This window comes from Sarcophilus harrisii, chromosome 3 (genome assembly GCF_902635505.1).
Source record: "Sarcophilus harrisii chromosome 3, mSarHar1.11, whole genome shotgun sequence".
NCBI classification, from domain to species: domain Eukaryota; kingdom Metazoa; phylum Chordata; class Mammalia; order Dasyuromorphia; family Dasyuridae; genus Sarcophilus; species Sarcophilus harrisii.
This window is the reverse complement of record NC_045428.1, coordinates 48,733,332-48,754,470: the sequence shown is the minus strand read 5'-3', so window position 1 is coordinate 48,754,470 and position 21,139 is coordinate 48,733,332. Positions and strand designations below refer to the sequence as shown.

Here is a 21,139-nt window from a genome sequence, read left to right as displayed (position 1 = left end):
CGGCGGAGGGGCAGCTCCGACTCTTTCCTCCACCAGAACTCGCCCTCTCCGGGAGGCAAAGCAAGCTCGATTTTAGAATGCCATTCCCCTTCTGTCCGCCCACGAGAAAACGGCCGCGTCCGTCAGGCCGCCTCCCCGAGCCCGCCCCTCGCGTTCCGCCCCCTCGCAAATCCAGCATTTGTTTTAAGCGACACCCACCCTACCCAGAGTCTCCCTCGCCTCCTGCAGTGAGGGAGCGCAGAGAGGGCGCGCTCGGCCGCATCTTAACAATGCCATCTCCACCCAATTCTCCTCCTGGGAAAGAAGTCGCCATCCCCGCCCCCTCCTCCTTGAGCACTCCCGCCCCGCCCACTCCCGGACGTCCGTTCCAAGCCTCCCCTTTGGAAGAGCGCGCGCACGCTCCCGAGGCTGCACGCGATTCGCCCGCCTTGCCCCGCCCCCTCACGCCGTCCCCGCCCTCTCACACAAGGGAGGGGAGGACCCTCCCTCCTCCGCCCCGCGTCTGGGGAAAGTGTGTGGCAGCTGGGGTGGCTGGCGTGCAGTCTCGCGGAGGCCAGAGCCCCTCCTCCTCCCTTCCGCCCGGTGTCCAGTAGGAGGCGGTCTAACCTCTTTCTCAGCCTCTTCTCTCCATGCCGGGCCCCGCGCTCCCCCAGTGTGCGGCGCGCACGCGCGCGCGCTCCCGACCGTCCGTTCCCCGCTCTCCCTCGTCCCTCCTCCCCCCTCCGGCTTCTCTATAACTTGGCTGGTGTGGAGGAGGCGCCGCTGGAGTCGGACCCGGCGGAGGGCAGGGAGACACCGGGGGAGGGAGAGAGGCAGAAAGAGAGCCCGAGAGGAGTTGGTAGGGACAAGTGGCCGGGGGGAGGAGCCGGAGCCGGCGCTGGTTCCGTTCTCTTTCCTTCCCCGCCGCACTCCGGGTCCCTCTCGCGCACTCCCCGTCTCTCTCCCCGCGCTCCACACACCCGCGCGGCCGCCCGCCCGCCCGCCTTCCTGCCTCGCCTCCCTCCCGGCCGGGTCGGGCTCGCGGGCTCAGCGGGGGGTCCCTCCCCCGGGGCGGGGCTGGGGGGGGCGCCGGCGGCCCCCGGGCGGGATGTGGCGCCTGGTGCCCCCGAAGCTGGGCCGCCTGTCCCGCTCGCTGAAGCTGGCGGCGCTCGGCAGCCTGTTGGTGCTGATGGTGCTGCACTCGCCGTCGCTGCTGGCGTCCTGGCAGCGCAACGAGCTGGCGGACCGGCGCTTCCTGCAGCTCAATAAGTGCCCGGCGTGCTTCGGCACGAGCTGGTGCCGCCGCTTCCTCAACGGGCAGGTGGCCTTCGAGGCGTGGGGCCGCTTGCGCCTGCTGGACTTCCTCAACGTGAAGAACGTGTACTTCGGGCAGTACGGCGAGCCCCGCGAGGGCGGCCGCCGCCGCGTCGTGCTCAAGCGCCTGGGCTCGCAGCGCGAGCTGGCGCAGCTCGACCAGAGCATCTGCAAGCGGGCCACGGGCCGCCCGCGCTGCGACCTGCTCCAGGCCATGCCCAAGACGGAGTTCGCCCGCCTCAACGGCGACGTGCGGCTGCTCACGCCCGACGCCGTGGAGGGCTGGTCCGACCTGGTGCACTGCCCCTCGCAGCGCCTGCTGGACCGCCTGGTGCGCCGCTACGCCGAGACCAAGGACTCGGGCAGCTTCCTGCTCCGCAACCTGAAGGACTCGGAGCGGATGCAGCTGCTGCTCACGCTCGCCTTCAACCCCGAGCCGCTGGTGCTACAGGTAGGCAGCGGCCGGGACGGCGCGGGCGCCGCGGGGGCGGCGGGGGCTGGCGAGCCGCGGTCTCCGCGGCCGGGACCCGACGTTCGCACCGCCAGAGGGAGCGCGCACGCCCCTTCCCCCTTCTCTGTGCGGGACTCGGGCTTCCCGCTCTTCCCGGCAGTGCCGTCTCAGACCCTCTCTCCGGAGTCAGCCTTGCTCTTCTTCCCTGGGTCTCTGGCGCGGAGAGCGTCTCTGGACTGAGTCTCCCCCTACTCGTGTCTCCGTCCTGGAGACTGCGTTTCCTCGTCGCCGTGTCTGTGTCCCGGTGTCACTGCTTTGGAGAACTTTGAACTGAGCCTTATCCCTCTCTCTTGCCCTGTCTGTCCCAGAACTTCTCTAGACCGAGTTTTCGCCCTTCCCCATATCTCTGGTTCAGAGAGTGTCTCTGGACTCTGCACGGTTCTTATTCCTCTCTCTTTATATCACTCACAGAATGTATCTAATCTGAGTCTTCTCTCTTACATGTATCTCTGTCTCTGCACGGATTCTTATTCCTCTCTCTTCTCTGTATCACTCACAGAATGTATCTAGACTGAGTCTTCTCTCATATGTATCTCTGTCTCTGCACGATTCTTATTCCTCTCTCTTCTCTGTATCACTCACAGAATGTATCTAATCTGAGTCTTCTCTCTTATATGTATCTCTGTCTCTGCACGATTCTTATTCCTCTCTCTTCTCTGTATCACTCACAGAATGTATCTAGACTGAGTCTTCTCTCTTATATGTATCTCTGTCTCTGCACGATTCTTATTCCTCTCTCTTCTCTGTATCTCTCACTCACAGAATGTATCTAGACTGAGTCTACGGATTCTTATTCCTCTCTCTTCCCTGTCTCTGTCTCAGGGCTTCTCTAGACTGAATCTTTTCTGCCCTGGTACCTCTGTCCTGGAGAACTCTGTACTCTTATTGCTCTGGCTTTTCTGTATCTCTCACAGAATGTATCTGGACTGAGTCTTCTCTCTTCCCTGTGTCTATGTCTTAGAACTGTCTTAGAACTTCCTTCTATCTCTTACTCAGAGACTGTCTGTAGACTGAGTCTTTTCTGTCCTGGAAAACTTCTCTGTATGGTCTTATTCCTCTCTTCGCTGTATCTCCACCCTGGTAACACTGTCCTGGAGAACTTCTCCGGACTGAGTCTTATTCCTCTCTCTTCCCTGACTCTCGGAGAATGTCTCTGAACTCGGCCCTGCCTCTCTTTGCGATATCTCTGTCCTGGAGACTGTCTCTGGACTGAGTCTCCTTCCTGCTCTCTATCTCAGGGCTGCCTCTAGCACTCTCAAACTTGGTCTCCCCCTCTGACTTTTGGGCTGCTCTTGATATGACCTCGGTAGAAAACAAGTTTGTATCAGTGGCTTTGATTAAACTACATTTTAAAAGTTGAACTTCTCAGTTCCCTCCCCTCCCCCCTTTTTAGTTTCCTTCACAGATTCTCCAAAAGAGGAAGAATCAGTTGGAGAGCTTAAGAGAGGAAGAGATTTTTTTAAAGTGAAAGTTAAATCAAGTATGATGCAAATAATTATTTAAACTGCTGACTAGAATGAGGGAGTAAAGAAAAGTGCATTTATAAAAGGACCACAAGGACTAGCGTTGTGACTTCATCTTTCTTCCATGTTCTGTCCTTTTGGACATGCTGGACCAGGGCACAGTTCATATGCTGCAGTGGAGGAAATGAGTTCCATTTCCCGTAGGCTTCGCTGTTGCTTATAGAGCCCTTTGCGTAGCTCTTTAGATGGATACTGTTTTGGTCTATAGAAAGCAACAAAAGTGTTCTTTTTGAGCTATCGCTTGAGCTTCTACATAATTGCTTGCCTTAGTGACTAGTATAACGTTTTAAGATTATGGTAGATTGTTGAATAGGAAATAAATAAAGTGGTGGGATGAGATCCTGTGCTGAGTCACAGTTTGTCAGGCAGGAGTGAGAAAGTGCCTTTTATATGGATGTGTGAGTGTTCCATTCCTTGCCCCTCACCCTCTTTCTTACTATCTTCCTTATACTAAGAGAAACATTTAGGGCCCAAACACAGGTAGTATTTTTTTTCCCTTACTGTGTAGAGATTTGGAAAAAAGAAGCAATTTTTAAAATACTTTAACTGAGAATATGATTTGAGCATATAGGGAGGCAGGATATAAATTATTTTGGCTATGGTGGAAACATTTTGTTCCTTAAAAAAATTATGTTATTCTAGGTAATGCATATAGGTAGAGAGTTTATGAGGCTTGACATTTCAAAGCAAGGAGAATTTCCCAAATATTCTGTATCTTTTAAGTTAAATTTTTAATCAGCACTCATTGCCTTGAAGAAATCTCCTAATTGTGAAATCAGGTAACCTTGAGGAGGTATTTATAATACATACATTCTTGAATCAAATCCTGAATGTTTTATTCTTTCATTTACATTGTTTTTTGTTAATGAAATAGAAATTGTAATGATTCTTATATAAGTATTCTCTGAGAGAGATACAGGGAAAATATTTGGAGTAATCATACTGCAGAAGAGTTTCCAAAGTTTTTATATTTTTTTGGTCTGCAAAAAATAGTTACATTTTGTCATTTGAGGAAAAGGTAAATGATGGACTAAATGATTTTGTAACTATATTTTAGAGGACTGTTTTTCTAGAACCAATCATTCCAGAATATCTCTTAAGAATGTCAGAAATTAAAATTATTTATTATGAATATTCTGGTACTACATATATATTCAAAAAGTCAGTTTCAGAAGTCAACACTGTTGCTTTCTTTGCTCTAGTTCCTATTTCTGCTTTGAAATTATTTCCTTGGCTGTTCATAAAGCATTTAGTGCCAGAACTTGGGATATGGTTTCCTTCTTCTTGCTCTCCTCCCTTTTCTTAACTGACTTCTTTAAGTTGCTTAGGCTTGGTTGCATGAGAACTTTAATAAGAAGTTATTGTTAGTTATAAGAACCAGAATACTAAGTCTTCATTCAGGTTATGTCTTGTAATTTCCCCTCACTTCATACTACATTTATAGGGTGACAGTTTTTATCAGAGATATTGCCATAAGCTGTGATTAAGCCTAATGAATCCCAGTAATAGCTCCAAATTGGTAATATGTAAGTGAATAGGATGTGGAGTTACAAATAAGAAGTTAGGATACAGAACACTATCTGCAGGCTTTACTTTTTAGTTGGGTGGTTTTTAACTTTTTAGTGTGGTTGTCATATTGTTGGCTGGAGTGATTCTAAATGATGCTGTCAGTACTGGTAATTCAAATTAATCATTACTGTTCTAATATTTTGTAATATTACTTATGGTGTGAAATGGAAAATGGAATCATTTAGGTTTCAATTACAGTTTATGCCACTCATAAATTCGGCCTGGTCAGTCATGTAATTTTTACCTTTTACCAACTGTGCAAGTACATATAAGTGGCATGTTTTTGAATAAGGGAATACATTTGTAGGAATAAAACCCAATGTCAATTTAATAAAGATTTGGGAGGTTTTTAATAAGATAAGATTTTTTTTAAGTGTATACTTAGACTAGAGTACCATCCATGTCAGATTTGTTGGTCACAGAACTCTTTCTCAGATCCTCAGTCAGGTTACTGAAAGTCAGAGACTGTCTCTCCCACATCCATGCATGCATAGTGATGTATAGAACATAGGATCAAAGATCTATCCCTGGGAGGCCTCCAAGGTCATCTAGTCCAACCTTCTCATTTTATAGACACAAACAAATGGGCCTTGAGGCCAAGGTGACTTATATAAGATCCCACAGCTAGTACATGGCTGAGCATTTGTCTTTTTTTTTTTTTTTTTCTTTTTTGGCTGATAATAAAAAAAAAAAAATCTATATGCTGTCCTTGTTTCTGAATTCCATAATCGGAACAGGCTTAAAGCTATGTGGTAGTCTGGAGTCTTTGGTGATAGTCTGAGCTTGAATTTGGCTATAAAAGTAAGCATTACTAACAACTCTCATGAGGTTCTTGTGCATCTTTTGGTTTTCCTTTTCAAAATTTCATTCACTTTTCTTCAAGGCAACATATACAATTGCATCTTTAGTCTTTATAACAATGCAGAAATTTTTCCAGGAGAGGGAGCTACTTGGTGATTAAAAAAAAAAAAAAATCATGAAACCTGCCTCCTTTTGAGTTTGGGCATTTGGCATTTTTTTTTTTTTTTAACAAAGAAAATTTTTTTCCTTGATTGAATTAGACTTGCAGTTAAAAAACAAAACAAACCCCCAAAACTTTTGTACTAATAAACCCATTAAATTATACCAGAGTTTCTTTCTGTTCACAAAATTTCTTCAATCCTTCTGATCTTCCTTACATTAGAGTTTATAGCATTATAGAACATGTGAGTTATTTAGAACTTGAGCTTGTTACCCTATTATTTTCTGGGCTTAATACAAATTGAACAGTAATTATCTACAAAGGCTTTCTTGTATGTAGAAGTAGTATGTGTTGTGAAAGCAGTAGTACATTTTGACCTAATAATCAGGTCAAAGTATCCAGCTCTCTTCCAAGTTGGATAAATTGGACCAAATTACATTAATTTTGAAGTTAGCTTGCTTTACACTCACCAGAGAAATGGTCCCTGAATCACAACTTTTTTAGAAATAAAAAAGGAGGTTTGAGACACAGAGCTAGGAAGAGACAGAGACACTGTATCTGGGATAGTGTCAAGAAATGATTTCCTGAAAGCAGATTGTCCCATCTTTCCTGCTCTTGCTCCATCTTTTCCTATTCTTGGCTTTTCTAGTACTTTCACTTTATCTCCCTGAAAGATATCTTGGTGCTTTAAGGAATGATCTGTTCTTGTACTGCCTAATATTGGAGTTGAATATTTGGCAAGATGATTACACATCTTTGGATAATTTAAGAGTTTTTTTTAATTAGTGGCAATATTTTAAGAACAGAAAAACTACAAATGGGAGTTGAAAAAAATAAATTTGTTGAAGATAAAAGGAAATTTATTTATAAGGATTTAAGCAGCAAAGGTTCTCTCATCCTGTTTCTGGCAGTAACTTCAGTGTGACCCACTGGATAAATTCCTTTTTACCTCTTCCACACCTGTTTCCCATTCTTGATAGTCTCAGTGAGATCCATTTCAGCTCCTTTGTATAGGACTATGGGTATCTAATACATATGTTGGAAATAGATTTCCAGAGTTGGTATACCTTTACAACTCTGATTGGGTACCTGTCTTTATGACAGAAAAGTAGGTGTGAACAAAAATGGGATTAGGTGTTAGTTTTTTAGTGGCCTGGAGAAAAGTCAATACTAGTCCTTCTTCATAAAAAAATTTAGCTTGGCAGTAAATTCAGTATTTATGAATTGTTTATAAAGGGAAAGAAGTGATTTTAATCTGATAAACCAAGAGACTTTATATTGAAACATTTTATCAGAGATTGGCAGATTAATTTGAAACCCATTTAAGATAAGGATTACAATCTTTTAAAGGTTTTAGGCCAGTCCTAGTTTTGAATTTTATTTTTTCCCTTCCAGAATAATTTCTTCTGGGCAAGAAATTTATTTTAGAGGCATAGATCCATGTGAAAGCCCAATGTGCTGAGTTAAAAATCCAGCCTCAGACATTTACCAGTTATGTCACTAAAGTTGTGATTGGCTTCGATTCCTCATCTGTAATCTGGATAGGATGTTGAAATGGAAGTTGGGATGACTTGCCTGTCTTTGTGGCCCTGGGCAAGTCATTTAATAATCATTCAGCTTTTGATTCATCTACCTCACAAGGTTGTTGTGTGGCTCAAATAAGGTAAATATGTAAACCGCTTTGCAAAATTTAAAGACTGTATAAATGTTAACTTTAATTACTGTACTGGAATCAGGTTCAAATGAACATCAAGAACAGCCTTGAAAGGAATAGAAGCCCAAATAAAATGAGAAAGAGAAAGAGTCCTGTCTTTTTATCCAGGTTTTAGGATTTAAAGTTTTTTTTAAATTAATTTTTATTTTATTATTATTATTATTATTTTTAGCACTTGTTAGGTTGTGTAGTGAATGGAGCAATGGGCCTGGAGTCAGGAAGATCTAAGTTTATATTCTACTTCAGACATTAATTTAGGGGTAGTATTGCGGGGGAGGAGGAGGAACAAGTTACTTAACTTAGGTTTGCCTCAATTTTCTAATCTGTAAAATGGTAATGGGGCAGCTAGGTGGTTTGCTGGGTGTGGAGTCAAAAGACTCCTCTTTCTGGATTCAATTCCAGCCCCAGATACTTACTACCTTTGTGACACTGGACAGATCACTTAATGCTGCCTCAGTTTCCTTATCTGTAAAATGAGCTAAAGAAAGAAATGCTATTATCTTTGCCAGAAAAACTCCAAATGGGGTGACAGAGTCAGACACAGCTAAAATGACTGAACAACAACAAAAATAATATCTCTTACCTCCTAGCATTGTAATGAGGATCAAATAAAATAATAATTGTAGCAAACACTATATATGTTAGCTATTATTATTATTATTATTATCATCTCACGGGCATGCATCTTTGATTCATTCTTTGGCCTGGAGCTTGAAAGTAGACAGCTCTTAAAGAGGTTTGACACTGACCACCAAGCTTGAAAAACTTAACCTTGACTTGTGCAACTAAAAAGTCATAGTGCCTAGAATTTTGTCACAGCCCAATATGTATTGATGAATTCTGACACTTGTTAAACTACTAGTAGCCTTTTGTTTTGTCATTAACTCATAATTCCAAGCCATGAGTCAGCAGTGTGATTTAACAGCCAAAAAAAAAAAAAAAAAAAGCTAAGGCATATCTTCCAAAGAGCAAGGAGTTGACAGTCTGTTGTATTAGAATTGTGTTCAGTATTGGGCACCATGTTTTAGGAAGATCATTTACAAGCCGGAAGACTGTGAAGAACATTGAGAGCAGATATTCTTTATATGGGGTCTATGATTCTTTAAAAAAAAAAATTGAGAACTGTATTTCAATATAACTGGTTTCCTCTGTTTGTAATCCTATATATTTTAGGGATTTAAAAAAATTCTGAAAAAAAGAGTGTTTATTGACTTCACTAGACTGTCACATTGACATCAAGAAATAAGAGCTCCTGATCCAGAGACAAGGCAGCCAGAATGTTGAAGAACTTTGAATCCATGATGATTAATGAATGGTTGCTTGAAAGAATTGGAGACCAGCAACATAGGGTGCATATGATGACTGTCTTTAAGCATTTAAAGAGCTATCAATTGGAAAACCTACTTGATTAGGAACTTATGATAGAAATTATAGTGTAATAAATTGACATGATGTCAAGAAAAACTTCATAATAATTAGTTACCCACAAGTGGAATCATCTTCTTGGGAAAGTAGTGGTCCATCTTCATTGGAGGTCTTCAACAGTGGTTGAGTGAGTTGTCAGGCATGTTTTACTGAATTCTCTCTGAGGCTTGGGTAGGGATTGGGCCAGCAGACCCAGGATTTCTTTCCTCCTAGGCATCACTTGGAGGAGCTCCTGTGGAGAGGGAACCCGCTGTTTCCCTATTCCCCACCCCAGCTGCCCACTTAACTGTGTCTTAGGTGAAGACAAGTTAGTCTAGCTGAAGAAGCTGGGCACCCCAAGAGGGACACGATGGGTCAGGCCATCACACCCATCTTGAACATCATCTCCCCTTGAGGCCTGAGAGAGACACTCCAAGCCTCTGACCCCAAGAATCAAGTCTAAGGCCATCAATCTTCACTCTTGGAAGCAGCGCTCATGGGGATGCAGCCTGGCTGCTGCTTCTGCAGGTGTTCTAGCCACATCTGTTGAAGATCCAGAAAAGAAAGTTCCTGTCACCAAAGTCCTTGGACCTGTGGAATGGTTCAACATTAGAACTGATGTGATTTTTTATCAGTAGAAATGACACCAAAAAGAAGTGTTCCTATCTTCTTTGCTGTTGCATTAATTTAAGGACCATGAAACTTTTCATCTGACTTAGAGCTGAAACCTTTCATATGTGTTGACTTCCCCCATCAAGATATGGGGGCTCCTTGAGAGCAGAATCTTTCTTGTTTTTTTGTTTCTATCTTCAGCACTTAGCACAGTGCTTTGCACATAATAAACACTGAATAAAGGCTTTTATTCATTCCAACTCTGGAATTCTAGGATATAATTGGGAACCATGATTTCCTTGAGTTTGTTTCCCCTGTTTTTAAATCACAACTTTTTCAGAACTTAGTTTGTGGCACCAAAATTGATTAGCCAGTTTATTAAATTAGCCAGTTTATTAGCCAGTGGAACAATGAAAGATATTTTTGTTTCACTAATTCTTTACTGTTTCCTATAGTGTCCAGTCCTGGGACCACTGTCAAGTACAAAATTCTAGACATGGTTAATTGAAGTGAAAGAAGGGACATATCATTTATTTTGCTACATTTATCATCCTGAAAGTGGAGATGAGAGCAACTTTACCACTCCTTGGAAAATCATACTTTTAGAATGTTTCAACAAAGTCCCTTACTTCTTATATCTTTTTGGCACCTCACTCTAGATCTTTTTTCCACTTGGAATCACTTTTTTCATTCTCCTAGTCTTCCACTTTTCTCTACTAAGTTGTAGATATATTATAATCCTCTATGCAAAATGCTGATGTCAAAGACTTAAAGAAAGTGAGAAATGACTTGGCAGTATTTGAGTAAACAATGTCAGAGACATGGTCACAGTTTGCACTTGCCTGTTCCAGTATTGCCACCTCTTTCACATGTTGCTTATTATGAAATTTGTTAATAGCTGTGACTGTCAGATTCCAGGTAATTAAGGGGATAGAGTGGAGTGGAGAAGGCATTGATTAAGCACTTATTCATGTATAATTTTAGTGGGGACTTTTCTTTCCCTTAGGGAATTGAAAGCCTTGTGCTTATTGTATAGAAAAGCAAATGGGCATGAAAAGCTTTGATACCAAATGAACCATGTCTTCTCACAAGTTCACTGCAGGGCATGCTGTGTGTGTCTCATTTATGCATACATTGTGTGATGTCTCCCCCACTGATGAGCTCCTTTTATTTTCTGTTGTATTTCCAGTGCTTACCACAATAATTGACATAAATTGACCACTGAAGAAATGCTTGTTAGCTTGGCAGGTAAAGAAATTTACCATTATTCACCTGGGATTCAGAAATAAGGAAGGGGCTTTTAAAGATAGTTGGTGTTCAAAGTGTACCTGATACTTTGCAATCATTTGAGGTCCTGTTGCATTTTCTTTTGTATCTGTTATGTCTAGAGCAACAGAGTTTGGAGTCCACATCAACCCCCAGAATAACTGTGTATTTGTGACCTTGTTAATTTCATGTTGCCCCTAAGCATAGAGAAAGAGTGAGTTTTCTTGAAAATCTACATGTGGGATCATATTTCTGAGGATGCTCTTTATAGACATATCTGTTCATTGATAGTCATTTGCAGAGCAGTGAAAACATATGAGAGTGGCTAGGAGGACAAGTTGAAGATGGTAAATATAAGTATATTCAATATTATTTTATGTACAAAAAGTTTACCTTTTTTCAGAAGTTTTTTTTTTTCAATTAGAATTAGATGAATCTATTCCTTTTCCAGTATCTTTTGACCAAAAGTTTTCCATTTTAGTTCTTAAAATTATGGTATGGAACACATATTTGTTGATCTAATGCTGTTCCAAAACACAATTTGAAATTCTTAGGATCTGAAATGAATAGTAAGTGGTATTCAGAAAATGAGGCCTTCTTGTAAAGATTATCATTTGCTGCTTAATTCTAGTTGAGGGTATATAACTAAAGGATGGGGTTTAAGATCTAAGTCTGTAACCAATATCAAGAAGGAAAAAAATGTTAGATATCAGCTTTTTCTCTATTGAGATGAAATCACTTTCAGGCCAATTCCAATGGTCTGAAGAAGAGAGTGGCTGAGTGTGGATCACAACATAGTATTTTTACTTTTTTGTTGTAGTTTGCTTGCATTTTTTTCTTTTTCATTTTTTTCCCTTTTTTATCTATTTTTTTTTATGCAGCATGATAATTGTGGAAATATGTATAGAAGAATTTCACATGTTTAACATATATTGGATTACTTGTCATCTAGTGAAGGAGGTGGGAGGGAAGAAAGGGAGAAAAAAATTTGGAACACAAGATTTTGAATGTTGAAAATTATCTATGGATATATTTTGAAAATAAAAAGCTTTAATAAAAAAAGAGAGAGACAGATATGAAATCACTCACATGGTGACATGAAGCAGAGATGGTTATAGACCCAAAATTCTATTACAGTGAACTCCAGGGTCTCTTAGACTGATATTTTACTGTCTTGAAGATAATTCCTAACATAAGTAGACTATTTCTTGGGACTTGTATCTTTTGGCTCTACAGGAAATTTCTGATCATAGAGTATTTGTAATGGACTCTGGCCTCTTCTAAGCATTAGAAATCAAGAATCTAAGTTCTCACTGAAACTTCAGGAAAAATTAGATAAATATTAAGTCATCCCTGTGATCTTCTCTATTCCCCTTTCAGACAGTTCATACAACTGTGAACACATTATATTATTTTTCACCAGCACAATCCATTAATCTCAATGAACAGCTGTTATAACATGCGTTACTACAATGGGATTTAGATTTAAATTTGAACTTTTTTTCCCCCCAAAAAATAGACTTGGTTTTGTTTTTATATGTTTTGAACTTTTGATAGCCTTAACTTTCTAAGAACCTTCAGTGTTTACATTTTTGTTTTCAGAAATGCTCATTTCTGCTGAGAATCTCAGATTTTGTTTTCATGTTTTAACTATTAAAGATGATTTTTCCAAAGTATTAAATTTTTTTATTGAAGTTTAACTTTGAATGAAGTAGGAAAGAAATAAACTATGTTCACTTATTCCATAATTTTAAACAAATTATTACTTATATTTCATATTCCTTTTCAATGGAATATTGCAAAATAATATTTTTCAACTTTTTTGATCAAAAGAAAGTGTAGTGTAAGTTAAAAATTTGAATTTGAATTAGACTTGTTAAAAATGCTTATACAGATTATGGGGGGGGGGGAATTTCCAAATAAATTGACAGTTTCCATTGTTCTTTATTGACAGGTACATTAATAAATGTATTTATATGCATCAGTCTAATGTTATATAAAATCTTGTTTTCCCTATTTTTAAGTATTTTTAGTCTAAAACCCTTTGTTTTTTTGATCCTCAGGCTCAACAGATAATTTTAAATTACAGTTTTTAGGTATCCACTAAGTTTTTCAAATCATTTGTAACTTGTTTTTTAAATTTTACAATGGTTCAAAATACTTAATCAAATGTCCTAAATTAATAAACCTTAGTTTTACTTGGTATTATGCCATGTATTTAGTATTGAGTAGTTCTCTTAAGACCCAGCATGTCTCCAGTGAATGTTTAGTATATTCTTTTATGTGTAGAAGTTAGAAATCTTAAAAGTAGGTTCTATTAAAAAAAAAAAAAAACCAACTTGTAACTGTACAAGGGTGGTATTAATTTGCTTTATGTGGAAACTTTTTTAAAAATCATGTAACTATTATGAATTTTTCTTTAAGATTAATTATTGATATCAGACAACTTAATCTTATTTTCTCTTAAAGATTTTGTTTACTTAAGCCTGAGACCTTGGCTTCAAGCCATTATCCATGTATCCAACACTGCTACTGGTGTTTTCTGAGGTTTAGTTTATGGTTTTCTTTTATAAAAGTGATGGTTGTGAACTTAGACATAATGGGGTTGGGATTTTTCCTTTAGTGTTGGGAGTATTTTAATATTGTAATACTCAAAGCATTTCATAATTTCGTAGTTTTGTTCTTATTTTAAACACTGATAAAATTTGAATACATTAAAATGCCATTCTTAAATATTACTAGAAATGTAAGGTAGATGCTTTTTACAGGTCTTAAAATGACAAAATCTTCTCACATGATGCAAAAGTAAAGTTAACTAAATATGAAATGTAGTTATACATGTTTATTTCTTTGAAAGATATTAAATATTAACCTCCTTTTATGGTAGACAGTCAAGACTGATTTAAAAGCCCTGAACAATGAGATGGCATGCCTTTGATATAATTGGGATTGGAATAGTTCCAGGTTTGTTTGAATCTCTTAATTTTTATTTATTCAGAACTGCTCTGAGTGAATAACTATATATGATAATTAGATAAATCATTTATATTAAATTTGTATGGTTATAAACCATCCATGCCTTGTTAATGAACAATTCCTTGTAGAACCATCTTGTTATTTTTTCCCCCTTAAGTAGAGTTCAATAAACTTGGACAATTTAATTCTTATCCTTCTTTGTATTTATAAACTATAGACAGTAGGGAAGAAAGAAAATGACTTAGTCTTAGTGTTTAATATCTTTAATGTTTAAGCTATAGTTTTCAAGTTGGTTGTTTCTGAATTCTGCTTAACTATGGCCATTTGGTTCAAAGCCAGTGTTTCTTTTAATTCAAGTTTTAGGCTTTTAAAAATACTGTTGTTTTGAATATTCTATTAGCTGAGTTAACAGAATAGCACAGTGTGTTCAATGAAATTTGCTTTTTAGTGAGATCTGATTATTCTGAGTAGTCAATGAAAAATTATTATTACATTAACCATAATATGAATCCTTTTAATTAAATACTTCTAAAAGATAGGTAGTAAAACTATCAAATGACATTTGGGAACTTTTCCTACATGATAGCATATATGAATTTCAGTTAACATTGTCAGAATCATTGTAGGAATATAAAGTTGCTCAATGTGACATTTGTTCATATATTTTATCCTCTTCTGCTTGTGACTTGGGTAATGAAGTGTAGATATGGCTGTCGTTTGCCAGTTGGAATGTAGCCAAAGACGAGGCATTTGTACATGTGCAGATGTTGGCAGGGTTCCCTTTTCTCTTGTTGTCAAAGACCATTTTATTTCCACAAAGATATATTTGTCTCTGTTTTACAATGTGGTGTGTGAGTATTATAACAATATTGTATGGGAGGGAGGTTTTTGTTTTTACTTTTACATAATTAACTGTATTTTCAAAAATATTACATTACATGCACTTTTAAATGAACTTGTTTCATGAGAAATATAACAATTTCAATCATTTTAATCTTGAATTTATGAAGACAGAGAAATTTAAGAAAAGTAACATTACTGTAATTTTAGATTTGGATTTTCAAAGTTAATAAGAACACATTTCTTAAATACTTTGATTGTAAACATTCTGACATTTTGCACATTAGATGTAATGTGTCATTTTCTTTTTTATCTTCCAAAAAGAAGAAAAAATAAAACTTAAGTATATTATAAAATTGATTACTTCCCCTGATTTATATAATTTCTTTCAGATAGTCAAACTTTTAACTTTGAAACTCACTTTCTGATTCTTAATTAAACTTAAATTATTTTAATTCATTTAAAGTGAGATTTTAAATAACTAAAGTAAGTTATACTTTGTAAAGTTGCCCTCAGCCCCAATATATTGTAATGATATTATATTTTAAGTACCTTAGAATCACAACATTTGTAATTTATTATTGATCTTGTGAAGACCAGATCATTACCATCTAGACACAGCACTCAGCTTTTTTTCTTCCTCTAGGACAGTTGTTCTTTACCTTTACTATGTCATGGGTCTTTTTGGCAATCAGTGAATGCATTGGGCCTTTTCTCAGAAAAATAACTCCAAAATGCATAAAGCAAACTATTAGGATTACAAAGAAGCAAGTTATTGAAATTCAGTTATCAAAATATTTCTTTAAAAAACTAAGTTTATAAACTTGTCACGAACACCTGACTCCAAACCTCACCAGTGCCTTGAAACAAAGACATAGCCAGCCACTCCATTAACTTTGGGTCCCTGATCAACTTCTTGATGACTATCTCTTCATTCTCCTTTGAAATCCTCCCCCTTCAGGAATATTTTCTCCCTTTATAAGACTTTCTAGGATAGAAATTACTCCCTTTAACTTTTACATCTTAAGATTTGTTTCAGTAACATGAACTGTGTGTTTTTTTTTTTTAAAGGCTTTAAAATAAATAAAGAAAATAAAAAAGACAGTCCCTTGACTTCAAGGAATTTACATTTAAATGTGGAAAGACAAGACATAAAATAAAGTAGCTGAAAAGCAGGTATGGGGCGCAAGTAGCCATTCAGAGAGCCTGGTGGGGGGGGGGGGGTCTAGGGAATGAGGATGATGACTCTATCTGGCTTCTTCCCCAAAATGATGCTTCTGAGAAAAAGTCCCAATGGGAGAAGAGGGCTGTAGTGGCAGAGATTTTATCTTGTTGAAATCAAAAGTAACATTTGTGTATATTGCTGGTGAATTGAGAAGCTGGACTCATTGCTCAGTTTGTAGTTGCTTCTTATTTCATGACCCACATTTGGGGTTTTCTTGGCAATGATAGTGGAGTGGTTTGCCATTTCCTTCTCACAGAAGAGGAAACTGAAGTACTCAGGGTTGGTTAAGTGACCTGCCCCCAGGGTCATGCAGCTAGTGTCTGAAGCCAGATTTGAACTCGGGAAGATGTGTCCTGACTCTAGACTTGACGCTCTATTTCATTGTGCCACCAAATGAAAACTTTACCATCTGTGAACAGTCCTGTCTATCTTTTCCAACAGGTATGTTATTGTTTTTGTTATTTTTTAATAGGTGGTGATTTTGTACTCCAGTTATTTCTTTATGTTCTTTAACCTCTTGGAGTGAAGGTAAGCAGTCAGCAGCAACTTAGTACAGAGTTCATAAAATTTTCATAAGGAAGGAAGGTTCTTTAAAATGATTTTCCTGTTAGATCTGAAAGTTTTTTTTTTTTTTAAAGAATTATTTAGATCAGAAGTGTCAGGCATTATCTTAATTCTGAGTTCTACCTGAGCTGAATTTTTTAAAAAGTAATTGAGAAATATTTAACAAATAAATTTGAATTTCTTAAAATTGAGTGTTTCAGGGATCTATATGTATGATTTCCCCATTTCCATTTGAGTTTGACATTACTGGCTAAGATCATTGCTTTTCATTTCTGTGCATGTTTTGTAGAATAACTGAATTTTAGGTCCTGAAGGAATCTCATTTAAAATGGTCCTTAAAACAAGTAAAAACCAGATTATGAATAATGGTACCCAAAACTATCAAAAGATCATGCCTATCCTCATGATAGGCCCTGGAATTCAAATTTAGGGGTTTCTGATTCTGGCTCAGTGTTCATTTTATATATAGATATAACTTGAGTACATATCATGAATATTGATTGAAGGATTTGAAAATGCTTAATCTGGAGAAGATTGATATGATTGCTATTTACAAAAATCTGAAGAAACTGTTATGGAAGAAGATTTTAAAATAGATACATTCTTAGTGGCCTTTGAAGGCACTATGTAGATGTAGCACAGAGTCAGTATTAGGTTCCATGTCAGGAAAAGCTGACAATTAGATTTTTCTTGCCCATTCTGATCCTGTATAAGCTTTTAGATCTTGACTATCAGTAAATGTATTTGGGATAGAGTTATAGTTTGACAATTTACTGAAATTGATAATGAGTTAGTAAACCAAGATAGATTCCTTTTAGAAAGTTGTTCTATTCTTTTAATGATAACATTTCTTCTTGAAACAAAGGGCTATCTTTTAATACTAATTATTCTGTCAATGTTATGTGGTTGTGAACCATGAAATACAACAGTCTAAAAAACTGGAATTGAGAATCATCCAAAAGGCATTGGAGAGGTTTGTGGTGAGTTTAAGCAAGCTGCAGTGCATCAGAAATTACACTGAAGAAGTGGTTTTAGAAAGTGTCACCAGAGATATATGGCCAGAAAAAAAAGGGAAAAAAAATAAAAAAAGGTGAACCAAACACAAAGATGTGTTCCTGGTGTGATGTGATATTAAGAGAACAGAATCTTAGTAAGGTGTCTTCCACAGACTCCACATATGATAGTGAACCCCTTTTTCTGAATATTTATGCAAAGACATGTATCAGAATTACACAGTATAAGTAGATGTGGATGGAGTAGAATTGGTTTTATTAGATGGCCCAGTAAGAGAACACTGGGTCTGAAGTCAGGAAGACCTAAATTCAAATGTAACCTCAGATATTTACCAGCTCTGACCACCTTGGATAAGATCCTTAATTCTTTCTGCCTGTTTCAATAAAAAATAGGGACAATAATAGCATTAACTTCACAGGGCAATTATAAGGCTCATGCCCGCTTTGAGGTCACAAATGAGTACAAAGAAGTATATTGCTATCAAATAAATGGAAGAAATTATTGGAGATAAAATTGATGTTTGATTGTACATAAATAATGGGATTTTTTTATGGCAAACCAGTATCTCTAAAATTAAAAGAAACATTTTAGGGAAAATACTGGAAATAAATAGGATCATAGGTTTACAACTGGAGGAGGCCTCGGAGGCCATCTGTTTCAGTTTTCTCATTTTACAAATGAAGAAACTGATAGTTATAGATATTTTAACTTGTCTAAAATCATAAGTAATACATCCAATAAAGGTTTTTCACTTAGAAACTACAAAGAACTGATATCTATAATACTGATGTTCTCTAACAGAGCAGTAGCAAGAAGATGTAAATTGTTAATTGTGTGGAAAAATGTTCAAATTCTCCAATCAGATAATCTCAAATGAAGGTAATCTCAAGATATTACTTATGAATCCACTAGGGTAATAGAAATAAAATTTGATATTTAATCTATGGGAGAAAGCTATTCTGATGCCTTATTGTTGGTATTAGTCAGGGTTCCAGTTGCAAATCAGTAGTACATAAAATGTCAAAATGGGTCCTGCCTAAGATTCCCTTTGCTAGGATTTAAAGAATGAAAAGGGAAGAAATGGCAAAGTACAGAAATATTTATCTGTTTCTACTATAAAACAATTGGAATCAATCTTAACCAGTTTACAATTTTAGATATATAATTTATGGTATCTTAATGTAAATGAATAATATAGCTGCCCCTCTGGAACCATTCTCCCAGTTCCACTTATTTTTAGTGTCAAGATCCCCAGGGGCAGAGGAATAGCTGACTACTACTCCATTCTATCATCAGATAGATGGGGATGAGTTTCTAATACTGTTGCTCCCCAGTCCCTAGTGTAATGCTTCCTATTTCAATCAGCCAATAGCCTCAATATCTTTTTTTTGCAAAGGACATTCACTAATTTCAGAACAATTGATATAAAACATTACCTTAAAATCACAGACACATTCTCCCCTTATTACTCCACAGACCCTGGAATCTAGCCTGGTTTACTAACTCATTATCAATTTCATCAAATTATCAAATTGTAAAAGAAATCTCTTTTTTTCCTTGGTGGAAGTTCCCTTTTGGCTTAGCTATTTACTGAACTACACATCAATACCTTTTTATAGAGACCATAGTTGTCACTTCTTTCCATCATAATCCCTGAAGTAATTGCTGTTTTTGAATAACTGCACAGTTCCCTGTGGTACTTCCTTTGTAGTTAGCCACTACTGCTCTGGTGGCCACTGCTACCACATCTGCAATTCTCCACTGCATTATTGGAGGAACTTCTAATAAATATTATCTATATTCATACAATTTAGTAAAATCTAGAGCAGATTACAGCATTTTAAAAAAATCTCTACTGGCATCTGTTCTGCTTTCATTTTTACCCCTTCTTTTCTTAAAGCATCAAATCATTTGTAGCCAGCATATTTACAAAATACTCAAAGATTTTTTTTTAATCTTTCTGTAGATTTTTGAAAAATTTAGGCAAATCTTAGTTGTTAAAACAAATAATGTAAAGGAATACTGGGAGTAATGAAGAGTTTGTGGTAAATTTTTTTTTTTTTAACAAAAATCTACCTTTTCTGTTCATCTTGCACCAAAGCTTCTCACAGATCAGAAGATTAATTAGTATGATTTTGCCAGATTTTTTTCTGAGATGCCTTTGAGCAATGAAATGGAAAGCAGTAACCAAGAAGAATCATTGAAAGTAAGATTCACCAGTAGTGCTAAAATACATATTTTATGAATAAACCTGGAGGAAAAAATAATATTTAATAATATTGAATAGATTTATATTACTTGATGGAATCTTTTTTCAGATGAATTTCTATTTCCAGATGACATGTTTCCTTTTAATATAGGAAATCTCTTCAATGTGAGGATGGCCATCACCTTAAATAATTGATTTATCTTGTATAGATGTTACTTTTCTTCTAATAATATGGTCCTTTATCTGTAGAGAGATCCAAAGAGTTATATGAATAGATTAGAGAGCTCTTGAAATTTAATCCTGAGTAATTTCACTAAAATAATACAAACTTTAGAAACTAATATTTAGTGCATAAAATTGCTATCTTTTAATTTTTTTTTTACTGAGATGCATGATAGTTAATTTTCTCTCATGCTCTGTATTTAAGAGGAGGCTTTATCAGGTAGCTAATAATATTTTAGCAGATTTTCTTTTAGGCCGAATTGGAACATCTATGTAAAGTATGTAATTATGAAACAGTTGCTAGATAAAAAGTATTTTTACCAGTCCTTCCTTTAGACCGTTAAATAATATTAAAGGGATTTGCTTACATTCATCCTCTATAACATACAGCTGTTTTTAAAGTCAGAGATGCTACTCTTTTTTTTTAATTATAGCTTTTTATTTACAAGATATATGCATGGGTAATTTTTCAGGTTTGACAATTGTAAAACCTTTTGTTCCAATTTTTCCCCTCCTTCCTCCCACTCCCTCCCCCAGATGGCAGGTAGACCAATACATGTTAAATGTGTTAAAGTATATGTTAAATACAGTATATGTATACATATCCATATAGTTATTTTGCTGCACAAGAAGAATCGGACTTTGAAATAACGTACAAATAACCTGTGAAGGAAATCAAAAATGCAAGTAGACAAAAACAGAGGGATTGGAAATGCTAAGTGATGGGGCACACTCATTTCCCAGAGTTCTTTCGCTGGGTGTAGCTAATTCTATTCATTATTGAACAAATGGAACTGATTTGGTCCATCTATCTCATTGTTGAAGGGGGGCCACATCCATCAGAATTGATCATCATATAGTATTGTTGTTGAAGTGTATAATGATCTCCTAGTTCTACTCATTTCACTTAGTATCAGTTCATGTAAGTCTCTCCAAGCCTCTCTGTATTCTTCCTGCTGGTCATTTCTTACCGAACAATAATATTCCATAATATTCATATACCACAATTTATTCAGCCATTCTCCAATTGATGGGCTTCCACTTAGTTTCCAGTTTCTGGTCACTACAAAGAGGGCTGCCACAAACATTCTTGCACACACAGGTCCCTTCCCTTTTTTAAGATCTCTTTGGGATATAAGCCCAGTTGAAACACTGCTGGATCAAAGGCTAAGCACAGTTTGATAACTTTTTGAGCATAGTTCCAAATTGCTCTCCAGAATGGCTGGATTTGTTCAC

At 37.6% G+C, this 21,139-nt stretch overlaps 1 protein-coding gene across 1 annotated transcript in view; it reads left to right on the top strand.

Annotated features, from left to right (window-relative positions):
- Positions 1 to 499: 499 nt before the first annotated feature.
- The window catches only part of DIPK2A (divergent protein kinase domain 2A), a 38,239-nt gene continuing 17,599 nt past the window's right edge, over positions 500 to 21,139 (top strand). Inside the window, exon 1 of the mRNA XM_031957808.1 lies at positions 500 to 1,744. Coding sequence (XP_031813668.1) covers positions 1,088 to 1,744 — 657 coding nt within the window. The 5' untranslated portion in view covers positions 500 to 1,087. The remainder of the gene's footprint in view (positions 1,745 to 21,139) is intronic.